General features: G+C 41.1%; 1 protein-coding gene across 1 annotated transcript; it reads left to right on the forward strand.

The window, feature by feature from the left end:
• Nucleotides 1-15,223: 15,223 nt before the first annotated feature.
• On the forward strand, nucleotides 15,224-16,162 carry LOC138439837 (olfactory receptor 2A7-like). Its single transcript, XM_069588911.1, has one exon. The coding sequence runs from the start codon at nucleotides 15,224-15,226 to the stop codon at nucleotides 16,160-16,162; it is 939 nt and encodes a 312-aa protein (XP_069445012.1).
• The last annotated feature ends 1,645 nt before the right edge of the window (nucleotides 16,163-17,807 follow it).

Genomic DNA, 17,807 nt, shown 5'->3' on the forward strand with positions numbered 1-17,807 from the left:
ATCAATTCGTCAGTGCTCAGCTTTCTTCACAGCCCATCTCTCGCAACCATACATGACCGCTGGAAAAACCATAGCCTTGACTAGACGGATCTTAGTCGGCAAAGTAATGTCTCTGCTTTTGAATATGCTGTCTAGGTTGGTCATAACGTTTCTTCCAAGGAGTAAGCAACTTTTAATTTCATGGCTGCAGTCACCATCTGCAGTGATTTTGGAGCCCGAAAAAATAAAATCTGACACTTTTTCCACTACTTCCCCATCTATTTCCCATGATGTGATGGGACCAAATGCCATGATTTTAGATTTCTGAATGTTGAGCTTTAAGCTAACTTTTTCACTCTCCTCTTTCACTTTCATCAAGAGGCTTTTTAGTTCCTCTTCACTCTCTGCCATAAGGGTGGTGTCATCTGCATATATGAGGTTATTGATATTTCTCCTGGCAATCTTGATTCCAGCTTGTGCTTCTTCCAGCCCAGCGTTTCTCATGATGTACTCTGCATAGAAGTTAAATAAGCAGGGTGACAATATACAGCCTTGACATATTCCTTTTCCTATTAGGAACCAGTCTGTTGTTCCATGTCCAGTTCTAACTGTTTCTTCCTGACCTGTATATAGGTTTCTCAACAGGCAGGTCAGGTAGTCTGATATTCCCATCTCTTCCAGAATTTTCCACAATTTATTGTGATCCACACAGTCAAAGGCTTTGGCATAGTCAATAAAGCAGAAATAGATGTTTTTCTGAAACTCTTTGCTTTTTCCATGATCCAGCGGATGTTGGCAATTTGATCTCTGGTTCCTCTGCCTTTTCTAAAACCAGCTTGAACATCAGGAAGTTCACGGTTTATGTATTGCTGAAACCTGGCTTGGAGAATTTTGAGCATTACTTTACTAGCATGTGAGATTAGTGTAATTGTGCGGTAGTTTGAGCATTCTTTGGCATTGCCTTTCTTTGGGATTGGAATGAAAACTGACCTTTTCCAGTCCTGTGGCCACTGCTGAGTTTTCCAGATTTCCTGACATATTGAGTGCAGCACTTTCACAGCATCATTTTCAGGATTTGAATAGCTCTACTGGAATTCCATCACCTTGACTAACTTTGTTTGTAGTGATGCTTTCTAAGGACCACTTGACTTCACATTCCAGGATGTCTGGCTCTGGTGAGTGATCACACCATCATGATTATCTTGGTCGTGAAGATCTTTTTTGTACAGTTCTGTGTATTCTTGCCATCTCTTCTTAATATCTTCTGCTTCTGTTAGGTCCATATTTCTGTCCTTTATTGAGCCCATCTTTGCATGAAATGTTCCCTTGGTATCTCTAATTTTCTTGAAGAGATCTCTAGTCTTTCCCATTCTGTTGCTTTCCTCTATTTCTTTGCATTGATCGCTAAGGAAGGCTTTCTTATCTCTTCTTGCTATTCTTTGGAATTCTGCATGCAGATGCTTATGTCTTTCTTTTTCTCCTTTGCTTCTCTTCTTTTCACAGCAATTTGTAAGGCCTCCCCAGACAGCCATTTCTTTTCCATGGGGATGGTCTTGATCCCTGTCTCCTGTACAGTGTCATGAACCTCAGTCCATAGTTCATCATGTACTCTATCTATCAGATCTAGTCCCTTAAATCTATTTCTCACATCCACTGTATAGTCATAAGGGATTTGATTTAGGTCATACCTGAATGGTCTAGTGGTTTTCCCTACTTTCTTCAATTTGAGTCTCAATTTGGCAATGAGTTCATGATCTGAGCCACAGTCAGCTCCTGGTCTTGTTTTTGCTGACTGTACAGAGCTTCTCCATCTTTGGCTGCAAAGAATATAATCAATCTGATTTCGGTGTTGACCATCTGGTGATGTCCATGTGTAGAGTCTTCTCTGTGTTGTTGGAAGAGGGTGTTTGCTATGACCAGTGCATTTTCTTGACAAAACTCTATTAGTCTTTGCTCTGCTTCATTCCACATTCCAAGGCCAAATTTGCCTGTTACTCCAGGTGTTTCTTGATTTCCTACTTTTGCATTCCAGTCCCCTATAATGAAAAGGACATCTTTTTTGGGTGTGTGTTCTAAAAGGTCTTATAGGTCTTCATAAAATTGTTCAATTTCAGCTTCTTCAGCATTGCTGTTTGGGGCATAGACTTGGATTACTGTGATATTGAATGGTTTGCCTTGGAAACGAACAGAGATCATTTTGTCATTTTCCAGATTGCATCCAAGTACTGCATTTCAGACTCTTTTGTTGACCATGATGGTTACTCCATTTCTTCTGAGGGATTCCTGCCTGCAGTAGTAGATATAATGGTCATCTGAGTTAAATTCATCCATTCCAGACTATTTTAGTTCACTGATTCCTAGAATGTCGATGTTCACTCTTGCCATGTCTTGTTTGACCACTTCCAATTTGCCTTGTCATGGACCTGACATTCCAGATTTCTATGGAATATTGCTTTTTACAGCATCGGATCTTGCTTCTATCACCAGTCTCCTCCACAACTGGGTATTGTTTTTGTTTTGGCTCCTTCCCTTCATTCTTTCTGGAGTTATTTCTCCACTGATCTCCAGTAACATATTGGACCTGGGGAGTTGCACCTACTGACCTGGGGAGTTCCTCTTTCAGTATCCTATCATTTTGCCTTTTCATACTGTTCATGGGGTTCTCAAGGCAAGAATACTGAAGTGGCTTGCCATTCCCTTCTCCAGTAGACCGCATTCTGTCAGACCTCTCTACCATGACCCACCCATCTTGGGTTGCCCCACAGGCATGGCTTGGTTTCATTGAGTTAGACAAGGCTGTGGTGCTAGTGTGATTAGATTGACTAGTTTTCTGTGGTTATGGTTTCAGCGTGTCTGTCTTCTGATGCCCTCTTGCAACACCTACCATCTTACTTGGGTTTCTCTTACCATGGACGTGACGTATCTGTTCATGTTTGCTCCAGCAAAGTGCAGCCTCTGCTCCTTACCTTGGATGAGAGGTATCTCCTCAATGCCGCCCTCCTGACCTTAGGGTGGAGTAGCTCCTCTAGCCCTCCTGTGCCCACAGAGCCACTGCTCCTTGGACACGGGGTTGCACTTTTAGGTTTATAGAAAATTTGAGTCCTGAACTCAGAGTTCTGTATATTCCCTCTTTTCCTCCCGTTTCTTATATTGTTAATATCTTGCAATGTGTGTGTTGTGTTTGTTTAAACTGATGAGTCAATATTGATACATTATTAACAAAATTTCATAGTTAGAGTTCACTCTTTGGGTTATATATTCCATCAGTTTTGACAAAGGTATCATGTATATAGCTTTATTACATATAAAGGTGGACCTATATCCACCGTTATAACACCATACCAAATAGTTTCACAGCCCTACAGATCTGCTGTGTCTCAACAGTGCACCCCACTTTCTCTCCCCAAAATCTCTGACAACTACTAATCTTTTAAATATCTCCATCAGTTCTGGCACTCAGTTGTGTCTGACTCTTTGTGACCCGGTAGACTGCAGCAAACCAGGCTTCCCTGTCCATCACCAACTCCCACAGTTGACTCAAACTCATGTGCATTGAGTCAGTGATGCCATCCAACCATCGCATCCTCTGTCATCCCCTTCTCCTCCTGCCTTCAATCTTTCCCAGCATCAGGGTGTTTTCCAATGACTCAGTTCTTTGCATCAGGTGGCCAATGTATTGGAATTTCAGCTTCAACATCGGTCCTTCCAATGAATATTCAGGACTGATTTCCTTTAGGATAGATTGGTTTGATCTCCTTGCAGTCCAGGGGACTCTCAAGAGTCTTCTCCAACACCACAATTCAAAACCATCAGTTCTTTGGCACTCAGCTTTATTTATAGTCCAACTCTCACGTCCATACATGACCACTGGAAAAACCACAGCTTTGACTAGATGGACCTTTGTTGACAACGTAATGTCTCTGCTTTTCAATTTGCTGTCTAGATCGATCATAACTTTCCTTCCAAGGAGCAAATGTCTTTCAATTTCATGGCGGCAGTCACCATCTGCAGTGATTTGGAGCCCCCCTAAATAAAGTTTCTCACAGTTTCCATTGTTTCCCCATCTGTTAGCCATATCTCCATAGTTTTACCTTTTCTGGAAGTCATATACTTGAAATCATCCAATGTATATAGCATTTTCAATTTGACTTCTCTATGGTTTTTCCAGTAGTCGTGTATGGATGTGAGAGTTGGACTGTGAAGAAGGCTGAGCACCGAATAATTGATACTTTTGAACTGTGGTGTTGGAGAAAACTCTTGAGAGTCCCTTGGACTGCAAGGAGATCCAACCAGTCCATTCTGAAGGAGATCAACCCTGGGATTTCTTTGGAAGGAATGATGCTAAAGCTGAATCTCCATTACTTTGGCCACCTCTGTGGAGAGTTGACTCATTGGAAAAGACTGATGCTGGGAGGTATTGGGGGCAGGAGGAGAAGGGGATGACAGAGGATGAGATGCCTGGATGGCATCACGGACTCGATGGACGTGAATCTGAGTGAACTTTGGGAGGAGGTGATAGACAGGAAGGCCTGTCGTGCTGCAATTCATGGGGTCCCAAAGAGATGGACACGACTGAGCAACTGAACTGAACTGAACTGACACAGCAATATTCATTTAAGGTTTCTCCATATTTGGGGGACTTAATAGGCCATTTCTTTATATCACTGAATAATATCACTGATAAAATAATATTGTATTGGTGTACAGTTTGTTTATCCATTCACATTTTGAAGGAGATCATTTTTACTCCCAAGTTTTAATAATTGTGAATAATGTTGCTATAAACATTTGTTTGCAGGGTTTGTGTGGACATGTTTTCACCTCCTTTCAATGAAGGAAAACCATGTAGGGTGATTGGTAGTTCAGAGAGTAAGAGTATGTTTAGTATTTAAGAAACTATTAAACTGCCTTCCAAACTGACTCTACTAGGTTGCAGTGACTGAAAATGAATTCCCTTAGCAATGGATAAAGATTCCTGTTGGTCCACATCCTAAACAGTGTTTGATGTTGTCCATGTTTGGATTTTGGTAATAAGGAGTTCATGATCTGAGCCACAGTCAGCTCCTGGTCTTGTTTTTGTTGCCTGTATAGAGCTTCTACATCTTTCGCTGCAAAGAATATAATCAATCTGATTTTGGTGTTGACCATCTAGTGATGTCCATGTGTAGAGTCTTCTCTTGTGTTGTTGGAAGAGGGTGTTTGCTATGACCATGCATTTTCTTGGCAAAACTCTATTAGTCTTTGCCCTGCTTCATTCCATATACCAAGGCCAAATTTGTCTGTTACTCCAGGTGTTTCTTGACTTCCTACTTTTGCATTCCAGTCCCCTATAATGAAAAGGACACCGTTCTTGGGTATGTGTTCTAAAAGGTCTTGTAGGTCTTCATAGAATCATTGAACTTCAGCTTCTTCAGCATTACTGGTTGGGGCATAGACTTGAATTAATGTGATATTGAATGGTTTGCCTTGGAAACAAACAGAGATCATTCTGTCGTTTTTGAGATTACATCCAAGTACTGCATTTCAGATTCTTTTGTTGACCATGATGGCTACTTCATTTCTTCTGAGGGATTCCTGCCTGCAGTAGTAGATATAATGGTCATTTGAGTTAAATTCACCCATTCCAGTCCATTTTAGTTCGCTGATTCCCAGAATGTCGACGTTCACTCTTGCCATCTTCTATTTGACCAGTCCAATTTGCCTTGATTCATGGACCTGACACTCCAGGTTCCTATGCAATATTGCTCTTTACAGCATCGGATCTTGCTTCTATCACCAGTCACATCCACAGCTGGGTACTGTTTTTGCTTTGGCTCCATCCCTTCATTCTTTCTGGAGTTATTTCTCCACTGATCTCCAGTAGCACATTGGGCACCTACTGACCTGGGGAGTCCCTCTTTCAGTGTCCTACCATTTTGCCTTTTCACACTGTTCATGAGGTTCTCAAGGCAAGAATACTGAAGTGGTTTGCCATTCCCTTCTCCAGTGAACCACATGGAGAAGCTCTATACAGTCAACAAAAACAAGACCAGGAGCTGACTGTGGCTCAGATCATCAACTCCTTATTACCAAATTAAGACTTAAATTGAAGAAAGCAGGGAAAACTGTTAGACCATTCTGGTATGACCTCAATGAAATCCCTTATGATTATACAGTGGAAGTGAGAAATAGATTTGAGGGCCTAGATCTGATAGATAGAGTGCCTGATGAACTATGGAATGAGGTTCATGACATTGTACAGGAGACAGGGATCAAGACCATCCCCATGGAAAAGAAATGCAAAAAAGCAAAATGGCTGTCTGGGGAAGCCTTACAAATAGCTGTGAAAAGAAGAGAAGCGAAAAGCCAAGGAGAAAAGAAAAGATATAAGCATCTGAATGCAGAGTTCCAAAGAATAGCAAGAAGAGATAAGAAAGCCTTCCTTAGCGATCAGTGCAAAGAAATAGAGGAAAGCAACAGAATGGGAAAGACTAGAGATCTCGTCAAGAAAATTAGAGATACCAAGGGAACATTTCATGCAAAGATGGGCTCGATAAAGGACAGAAATGATATGGACCTAACAGAAGCAGAAGATATTAAGAAGAGGTGGCAAGATACACAGAAGAACTGTCCAAAGAAGATCTTCATGACTTGGATAATCATGATGGTGTGATCACTCACCAGAGCCAGACATCCTGGAATGTGAAGTCAAGTGGGCCTTAGAAAGCATCACTATGAACAAAGTTAGTCAAGGTGATGGAATTCCAGTAGAGCTATTCAAATCCTGAAAGATGATGCTGTGAAAGTGCTGCACTCAATCTGTCAGGAAATCTGGAAAACTCAGCAGTGGCCACAGGACTGGAAAAGGTCAGTTTTCATTCCAATCCCAAAGAAAGGCAATCCTAAAGAATGCTCAAACTGCCACACAATTTCACTCATCTCACATGCTAGTAAAGTAATTCTCAAAATTCTCCAAGCCAGGCTTCAGCAATACGTGAACCATGAACTTCTGATGTTCAAGCTGGTTTTAGAAAAGGCAGAGGAACCAGAGATCAAATTGCCAACATCCACTGGATCATTGAAAAAGCAAGAGAGTTCCATAAAAACATCTATTTCTGCTTTATTGACTATGCCAAAGCCTTTGACTGTGTGGATCACAATAAACTGTGGAAAATTCCGAAAGACATGAGAATACCAGACCACCTAATCTGCCTCTTGAGATATCTGTATGCAGGCCAGGAAGCAACAGTTAGAACTGGATGTGGAACAACAGACTGGTTCCAAATAGGAAAAGGAGGATGTCAAGGCTGTATATTGTCACCCTGCTATTTAACTTATATGCAGAGTGAAAGTGAAGTCACTCAGTTGTGTCCAACTCTTTGCAACGCCATGGACTGTAGCCTACCAAGCTCCTCCCTCCATGGGATTCTCCAGGCAAGAGTACTGGAGTACATCATGAGAAACGCTGGACTGGAAGAAACACAACCTGGAATCAAGATTGCCAGGAGAAATATCAATAACCTCAGATATGCATATGACACCACCCTTATGGCAGAGAGTGAAGAGGAACTAAAAAGCCTCTTGATGAAAGTGAAAGAGGAGAGTGAAAAAGTTAGCTTAAAGCTCAACATTCAGAAAACGAAGATCATGGCATCTGGTCCCATCACTTCATAGGAAATAGATGGGGAAACAGTGGAAACAGTGTCAAACTTTACTTTTGGGGGCTCCAAAATCACTGCAGATGGTGACTGCAGCCATGAAATTAAAAGACGCTTACTCCTTGGAAGAAAAGTTATGACCAACCAAGATAGTATATTCAAAAGCAGAGACATTACTTTGCCAACCAAGGTCCGTCTAGTCAAGGCTATGGTTTTTCCTGTGGTCATGTATGGATGTGAGAGTTGGACTGTGAAGAAGGCTGAGCACCGAAGAACTGATGCTTTTGAACTGTGGTGTTGGAGAAGACTCTTGAGAGTCCCTTGGACTGCAAGGAGATCCAACCAGTCCATTCTGAAGGAGATCAGCCCTGGGATTTCTTTGGAAGGAATGATGCTAAAGCTGAAGCTCCAGCACTTTGGCCACCTCATGAGAAGAGTTGACTCATTGGAAAAGACTTTGATGCTGGCAGGGATTGGGGGCAGGAGAAGAAGGGGACGACCAAGGATGAGATGGCTGGATGGCATCACGGACTCAATGGACGCGAGTCTGAGTGAACTCCGGGAGTTGGTGATAGACAGGGAGGCCTGGCGTGCTGCGATTCATGGGGTCGCAAAGAGTCGGACACGACTGAGCAACTGAACTGAACTGATGTTTGGATTTTAGCCATTCTACTAGGTCTATAGAGGTGTCCCAATCTTACTTTAATATTCATTTCCCTGATGACATGGATGTGGAATATCATTTCATATGCTTATTTACCATCTGTATATTTTCTTTAAAGGGGTATCTGTTAGGGACTCTGACCCATTTCTAAATTGAGTTGTTCATTTTCTTATTCTGTTTTAGATTCCTTTGTGTATTTTGGAATCAAGTCATTTTTCCAACATGTGAACAGATTTTCTCATCTTTGGCACAACATTTAATATTTTTTCACAATGTCTTTCACAGAGCAAAAGCTTTTTTATTTTATTTTAATGAAGTGCAGGTTATCAATTTTTTAAAATGATGAAGTGCTTTTCATTTTTTAGTTTCATTTCGTTTTGCAAAGCTATATAGGACCAAGTGTTATGTACTATGAATTGTGATATTTACCTCATGTTACAGTCCCTGAGGTCAGGGGCAGCTTCCGAGAGGAGCAGCCCCATGTCCAAGGAGGCACAGGGTGGCTGCATGGGCGCAGGAGAGCCGAGAAGACCTACTCAACGTTAAAGGTCAGGAGGGGCAACTGTGAGGAGATACCTCTCATCCAAGGTAAGGAGCAGCGGCTGCACTTTGCTGGAGCAGCCGTGAAGAGATACCTCACGTCCAAAGTAAGGGAAACCCAAGTAAGACAGTAGGTGTTGCGAGAGGCATCAGAGGGCAGACACACAGACCATAATCACAGAAAATTAGTCAATCTAATCACACGGACCACAGCCTTGTCTAAGTCAATGAAACTAAGCCATGCCCTGTGGGGCCACCCAGACAGGCGGGTTATGGTGGAGAGGTCTGATAGAATGTGGTCCACTGGAGAAGGGAATGGCAAACCACTTCAGTATTCTTGCCTTGAGAACCCCATGAACAGTATGAAATGGCAAAATGATAGGAAGGATACTGAAAGGGGAACTCCCCAGGTCGGTAGGTACCTAATATGCTACTGGAGATCAGTGGAGAAATAACTCCAGAAAGAATGAAGGGATAGAGCCAAGGCAAAAACAGTGCCCTGTTGTGGATGTGACTGGGGATAGAAGCAAGGTCTGATGCTGCAAAAAGCAATATTCCATAGGAACCTGGAATATTAGTTAGGTCCATGAATCAAGGCAAATTGGAAGTAGTCAAACAGGAGATGGCAAGAGTGAATGTCAACATTCTAGGAATCAGCGAACTAAAATGGACTGGAATGGGTGAATTTAACTCAGATGGCCATTATATCTACTACTATGGACAGATTCCTTAGAAGATATGGAGTAGCCATCAAGGTCAACAAAAGAGTCTGAAATGCAGTACTTGGATGCAATCTGGAAAATGACAGAATCATCTCTGTTCATTTCCAAGGCAATCCATTCAATATTACAGTAACCCAAGTCTATGCCCCAACCAGTAATGCTGAAGAAGCTGAAGTTGAATGGTTTTATGAAGACCTACAAGACCTTTTAGAACACATACCCAAGAAAGATGTCCTTTTCATTATAGGGGACTGGAATGCAAAAGTAGGAAGTCAAGAAACATCTGGGGCAACAGGCAAATTTGGCCTTGGAATATGGAATGAAGCAGGGCAAACGCTAATAGAGTTTTGCCAAAAGAATGCACTGGTCATAGCAAACACCCTCTTCCAAAAACACAAGAGAAGACTCTACACATGGACATCACCAGATAGTGAACACCAAAATCAGATTGATTATATTCTTTGCAGCCAAAGATGGAGAAGCTCTATACAGGCAACAAAAACAAGACCAGGAGCTGACTGTGGCTCGGATCATGAACTCCTTATTGCCAAATTCAGACTCAAACTGAAGAAAGTAGGGAAAACCAATAGACCATTCAGGTATGACCTAAATCAAATCCCTTATGATTTTACAGTGGCAGTGAGAAATAAATTTAAGGGCCTAGATCTGATAGATAGAGTGCATGATGAACTATGGACTGAGGTTCGTGACATTGTACAGGAGACAGGGATCAAGACCATCCCCATGGAAGAGAAATACAAAAAAGAAAATGGCTGTCTGGGGAAGCCTTACAAATAGCTGTGAAAAGAAGAGAAGCAAAAAGCAAAGGAGAAAAAGAAAGACACAAGCATCTGAATGCAGAGTTCCAAAGAACAGCAAGGAGAGATAAGAAAGCTTTCCTCAGCGATCAATGCAAAGAAAGATAGGCAAACAATAGATTGGGAAAGACTAGAGATCTCTTCAAGAAAATTAGAGATACCAAGGGAACATTTCATGCAAAGATGGGCTTGATAAAGGACAGAAATGATATGGACCTAACAGAAGCAGAAGTTATTAAGAAGAGGTGGCAAGAATACACAGAAGAACTGTACAAAAAAGATCTTCACGACCAAGATAATCATGATGGTATGATCACTCACTAGAGCCAGACATCCTGGAATGTGAAGTCAAGCGGGCCTTAGAAAGCATCACTACGAACAAAGCTAGTGGAGGTGGTGGAATTCCAGTTGAGCTATTTCAAATCCTAAAAGATGATGCTGTGAAAGTGCTGCACTCAATCTGTCAGGAAATCTGGAAAACTCAGCAGTGGCCACAGGACTGGAAAAGGTCAGTTTTCATTCCAATCCCAAAGAAAGGCAATGTGAAAGAATGCTCAAACTACCACACAATTGCACTCATCTCACATGCTAGTAAAGTAATGCTCAAAATTCTCCAAGCCAGGCTTCAGCAATATGTGAACCGTGAACTTCCAGATGTTCAAGCTGGTTTTAGAAAAGGCAAAGGAACCAGAGATCAAATGGCCAACATCCGCTAGATCATGGAAAAAGCAAGAGAGTTCCAGAAAAAAAGATCTATTTCTGCTTTATTGACTATGCCAACGCCTTTGACTGTGTGGATCACAATAAATGTGGAAAATTCTGGAAAAGATGGGAATACCAGACCACCTGAACTGCCTCTTGAGAAATCTGTATGCAGGTCAGGAAGCAACAGTTAGAACTGGACATGGAACAACAGACTGGTTCTAAATCGGAAAAGGAGTACATCAAGGCTGTGTATTTTAACCTGACTCTTTTAACTTCTATGCAGAGTACATCATGAGAAACGCTGGGCTGGAAGAAGCACAAGCTGGAATCAAGATTGCCAGGAGAAATATCAATAACTTCAGATATGCAGATGACACCACCCTTATGGCAGAAAGTGAAGAGGAGCTAAAAAACATCTTGATGAAAGAGAAAGAGGAGAGTGAAAAAGTTGGCTTAAAGCTCAACATTCAGAAAACGAAGATCATGGCATCTGGTCCCATCACATCATGGGAAATAGATGGGGAAACAGTGGAAAAAGTGTCAGACTTTATTTTTGGGGGCTCCAAAATCACTGCAGATGTTGACTGAAGCCATGAAATTAAAAGATGCTTACTCCTTGGAAGAAAAGTTATGACCAACCTAGATAGCATATTCAAAAGCAGAGACATTACTTTGCCAACAAACATCCATCTAGTCAAGGCTATGGTTTTTCCTGTGGTCATGTATGGATGTGAGAGTTGGACTGTGAAGAAAGCTGAGCATCGAAGAATTGATGCATTTTAATTGTGGTGTTGGAGAAGACTCTTGAGGGTCCCTTGGATTGCAAGGAGATCCAACCAGTCCATTCTAAAGGAGATCAGTCCTGGGTGTTCTTTGGAAGGACTGATGCTAAAGCTGAAACTCCAGGACTTTGGCCACCTCATGTGAACAGTTGACTCACTGGAGAAGACTCTGATGCTGGGAGGGATTGGGGGCAGGAGAAGGGGATGACAGATGATGAGACGGCTGGATGGCATCACTGATTCAATGGACATGAGTTTGGGTGAACTCCTGGAGTTGGTGATGGACAGGGAGGCTTGGCCTACTGTGATTCATGGGGTCGCAAAGAGTCTGACACGACTGAGCGACTGAACTGAGCTGAAAGCCTTTGAGATGTTTGAAAATCTTAAAATCTGTGATGACATGTCTTCTGACTTTCATTCAAATATTTCCTGCACACACAGTCAAACACAGGCAATCTCTGTTTTCCTCCAGGGAGAATGTTCAGGAAAGGTTTTCTCTCAGGAAAGGTGTAATGACTAATGGGGCCCCTTGGAAAATCTAAATTCTCAAGAGAGTCATGAGAATTGTTTGTTTTGAACTGATGGTAAAATACAAACTTGGTAGACCCTAATGCTTGGAAAGATTGAGGGCAAGAGGAGAAGGGGGCGACAGAGGATGAGGTGGTTAGATGGCATCACTGATTCAATGGTCCTGAGCAAACTCCAGGGGATAGTGAAGGACAGGAATGCCTGGTGTGCTGCAGTTCATGGGGTCACAGAGTTGAATATGACTTAGTGACTGAACAAAACAAGAAGAGTGTAACTTAATACATGTGTATTCTTTTCATTATGGAGGTACTACCTGTTCTTTACCTCTAAAGATCTTGCTATTTCTCTTGTTTCCTCTGAGACTACAAATCCTCTTCCATCTCAGAAGGGGAGCAGTGGTTGACTTCTGTATGTCTCTATAGGGAGCACATTGGTGTGAGACCTACTGTGCCCTACACAAACCCTCATGACAATTGGGAAGGAGCCCTGTAGATATTATAAACAAACAAAGCCTTCTCTTCTCTTAGGCAACACGAGTAACCAAGGTTGTTTTTCGACAGTTCTCAGAGGGGGAACAAGTCTTTCAGAATCATCAGGAAACTTAGCCACACCAGGTATGTTTGCTTTTTTCTGCATGAAGGTGTTGTGGGGTCCATACAACACTCATCTCTAAACACACAGGTTTCTTAATTGCCTTTGTGAATTCTGGTCAAATATATTTGAACATCATTTTCATTGCTTGTTAGGCTTTTACCATCACTCTTCAATAATATGCAAAAGTATATTTTCATTCATGTTCCAATTTTGCCCATTGATAGTATATTAAGCAAAATATCAGTGTGTTAATATAATCAGTATCTGAATGGGTTTTTTTTTTACTGTTGGCCAACTATAAGTAAGGAGTGAAGTGTGTGTGTAACTTTCTGCTAAATGTTTAATATTTTTGAAGGCCAATGCCTTTTTATTTTTAAAAAATAGGCTGGAAGTATCACATACAGAAAGAAATCAAATATTTAAATATTTAAAGGAAAAATATTCCATTTTTGGATTCAGTTCAGTTGCTCAGTCATGTTCAACTCTTTGCAACCCTATGGACTGTAGCACGCCAGGCTTCCCTGTCCATCACCAACTCCCAGAATTGACTCTAACTCATGTCCATCAAGTCGGTGATGCCATCCAACCATCTCATCCTCTCTTATCCCCTTCTCCTCCAGCCTTCAATCTTTCCCATCATCAGGGTCTTTCCCAATGAGTCAGTTCTTCGCATCAGGTAGCCAAGGTATTGGAGTTTCAGCTTCAGCACCAGTCTTTCCAATGAATATTCAGGACTGATCTCCTTTAGGATGGACTGGTTGGACCTCCTTGTTGTCCAAGGGACTCTCAAGAGTCTTCTTCATCCAGTTCAAAAGCATCAATTCTTCAGTGCTCAGCTTTCTTTATGGTCCAACTCTCACATCCATACATGACTACTGGAAAAAAACATAGCTTTCCCTAGACAGACCTTTGTTGGCAAAGTAATGTCTCTGCTTTTTTTATGCTGTCTAGGTTGGTCATAGCTTTTTTTCCAGTTTTTGGATAAGTTACAAATAGCTGTATGTTTATATGCAAAAACAAGAGTCTGAGCCATGGGTATGAGCTTAAAGTTCCTATCATTGATAACTCCACCCTCAGAACAGTGGTGGGTAAAACGGAGTTTAGTAAACATAGAATGATTTATTTTTAACCTTCTGGATATGACACTTATCACTGGAATAGTAACAGAGGAGTAACAAAGGAAATGGGATGATTTGTAAATGTTTATAGTTCTGTTGCCATTTAAATTGAGAGTTATTATTCATTCTTACTCTCTCCAAGACAAGATGATTTGCATAAAAGATGAGAATAAAATTTAAGCAAGAGGGGCAATATTATGCTTATGCTTGCATTCTAATTGTGGAATCTTAGAGTAAGAAAGATTAGTTAGTTCAGTCTTTAGAGGAGTTTAGACCCCTTTCCAGCATCCCTCCCAGAAGTCCTCTAGCTATTCTCAACCACCTGGTGTAGAGTCAATGTCTGAAACAGAGTATTTCTAGAGTGTTTATCAATAATGAGTCCTAATCTAATGAAATTATTGATTTTGTTTTGTGTTTTAGATAAACAGCACAGTATATATCTATTCAATCATTTGTGTAAATGTTCATCTGAATACTGTGAAAAGCTAAATGTCAAAGAACAGATTGTAGGCTGGAAATAGGTTTTTATACTTGAACAAGCAGAGATTTTGTGCAATATTAGTTGTGGAGGTAATCACTAAGATGCAGAAGTGGAAAGTGTGTCTCAACAGGCAGGTAAGTGGTTAATTCCTAATGGTGTATTTTGGAAAACGGTATGTCTACCTAGAGAATGCACTGTCCTTGATAAAACCTTCCAACTCAATATTAATGTATAGCAGCTTAAGGACTTTAGCATGTATATCAGGTAAGTGTCATAGTTTCTGGGGAAAAAATGGAGATAACTTTAATATAAGCAAAGAAGAATAGAATTTATTTCAATGATATGAGGTATTTCACTGAATGAAACAAAAACTCTATATTTGATTAACATGTGGCAACATACTTATTTTGAAAATTTAACCTCTTAAATTTCTTAACAAGAAAGAAAATATAAGTATATATGTGTTTATGTATATGTATGCATTTTAGGATTACCAAATATATTATTTAAAATTCCATTTAAAAACACAAAATATCACTGAAAGTGGTTCTGAATACATTTTTACACCACAGAAAGGTATAAGGTGACATAGCTCTCTTTGCAGAGACTTCTCTTTAACCCTGGACATTAACTCAGTTCCTTCTGTCGTAGGGCTATGGGAGACAATATGACCTCTGTCACTGAGTTCATCCTACTGGGATTCCCCCATAACACAAGGACTCAGATGCTCCTCTTTGGGCTCTTCTCCCAGTTCTATGTCCTCACCCTGCTGGGAAACGGGGTCATCCTGGGGCTCATCTCACTGGACTCCAGACTGCATACCCCCATGTACTTCTTCCTCTCACACCTGGCCATCGTTGACATGGCCTACGCCTGCAGCACGGTGCCCCAGATGCTGGTCAACCTCCTGAGTCCAGCCAAGCCCATCTCCTTTGCTGGCTGCATCACACAGACCTTTCTCTTCTTGACATTTGCTGTCACAGAATGTCTTCTCCTGGTGGTGATGTCCTATGATCGGTATGTGGCCATCTGCCACCCGCTCCGGTATTCAGTCATCGGGAGCTGGAGAGTCTGCATCATGCTGGTGGTGACCTCCTGGACCACTGGAGTCCTTCTGTCTTTGGTTCATCTAGTGTTACTTATACCCTTACCCTTCTGCATGACCCAGAAAATCGATCATTTCTTCTGTGAAATCATGGCTGTTCTCAAACTTGCTTGTGCAGACACACACATCAATGAGCTTATGGTACTGGCTGGAGCAGTTTCTGTGCTAGTGGGACCCTTCTCCTCAGTTATAATCTCATATGTGTGCATCTTCCGTGCCATCCTTAGGCTCCAGTCGGGGGAAGGGCAAAGCAAAGCCTTCTCCACCTGCTCATCTCACCTCTGTGTGGTCGGACTCTTTTATGGCACAGCCATTATCATGTATGTTGGACCCAGATATGGGAACCCCAAGGAACAGAAGAAATATCTTCTCCTGTTTCATAGCCTTTTCAACCCCATGCTCAATCCCCTTATCTATACCCTTAAGAATTCAGAAGTTAAGAATGCCATGAAAAGAGTGCTGGGAATAAAGAGTTTTATGAAAGGATGATCGCATCAGGGTTGACAATGACCTAGGAGGATATTATTTCAGAAGCTCTTAAGCCCAACCCCACATAAGATTATCTGAGATGGTATTTAAAATAGAGTAAATCTCCTGACCCACCGTTAGATCACTGATTCAGTAGATGTGGGAAGTGTTTTAGAAAACTGTACCTTTAAATATTATCATTATCCAAATATTACCAATAGCAATTTGTGATGCTTCTGAATGTTCTAGACCAATATTTGGAAGTCACAGATCTAGAATGACACACTTTGTAATTTCTTCATCAAGCTATGTTCCAGCCCCATATCTCCCAAAATGTTTTCCTCAAATCTCCAGCTCTTGAAAAGGGCTTTCAAAATAAATTCTGGGGTCAAATGAGTTTGAGAGTTATTGCATAATAGATGACTCATTTTAGGGGGCTCACAATTCATACTGTCACAGTAAAAACTATAAAAATTCCTATGGTAAGTACAGAAAAATTCTATTCCAGTTGTTAGCCAGTGTTTTCGAAACTTACTTGCTCACATGACATTTTTAAATAACATTTCATTAGAAGTTTATTAGAACCAGGAATCTTGATATTTACTGATTTATTGTGAACACTTCCTGTAACTGTCTTCTCGAGTCAAATGATTTTTTGTTCCTGCAGAGTGATCCTGTAAAGAGGATGTAGGTCTAAATACACAGTACTCTTCTCTGTTATCTGGAAATGATAAAACCCTCTACTTCTTGCATAAGTATTCCAAAATACATCTCAGGGAATGACCTCATTCAGTTTCACAGTCTTCTAACCCTAAGATTTAAAAATTTATTCTGTATATATTTTCTTACTTACCAACTATATGAAATCAATCTATTTTTCTCGTTCAAGGATATAAAGAGAAAACCAAGTTTCTCAAAGGAATCTGAAAGAATTTGCAAAGCTGATTACCTAACTAGTGTATAAGCTTTAGAAAAGTTTGATTGCTGTGTTTAGAAAATAGACACATGGGAGAAGTTCTATAAGAGAATATTCATAGGAACAGGTACATGATAAATATGATGGGTGAAAAGGAAATGAATAAAGATAGAATGCCCAAGGGGCTAGTCGATCATTTGGAGATTAAGAACAAAACAAAATAGGGAAAATACATGATTTACTACTTATTGGTTATTCTTACAATGAAAAAACTCAAATGATAGCAACACAAACAGAGATTTCCCGATACTCTATGTAGAATGCCATATCAGTCAGTTCAGTTCAGTTCAGTTGCTCAGTCGTGTCCAACTCTTCGTGACCCCATGAATCGCAGCACACCAGACCTCCCTGTCTATCACCAACTCCTGGATTTCACCCAGACTCATGTGCATCAAGTTGGTGATGCCATCCAGCCATCTCATCCTCTGTCATCGCCTTCTCCTTCTGCCCCCAATCCCTCCCAGCCTCAGGGTCTTTTCCAATGAGTCAACTCTTTGCATGAGGTGTCTAAAGTATTGGAGTTTCAGCCTCAGCATCAGTCCTTCCAACGAACACCCAGAACTGGTCTCCTTCAGGATGAACTGGTTGGATCTCTTTGAAGTTCAAGGAACTTGCAAGACTCTTCTCTAGCACCACAATTCAAAAGCATCAATTCTTCGGCGCTCAGCTTTCTTCACAGTCCAATTCTTA

This window comes from Ovis canadensis, chromosome 4 (genome assembly GCF_042477335.2).
Source record: "Ovis canadensis isolate MfBH-ARS-UI-01 breed Bighorn chromosome 4, ARS-UI_OviCan_v2, whole genome shotgun sequence".
NCBI lineage: Eukaryota > Metazoa > Chordata > Mammalia > Artiodactyla > Bovidae > Ovis > Ovis canadensis.

What these genes read in the sequence shown, in the direction of transcription:
- LOC138439837 (XM_069588911.1), top strand. Translation starts at nt 15,224, where the DNA reads ATGGGAGACAATATGACCTCTGTCACTGAGTTCATCCTACTGGGATTC.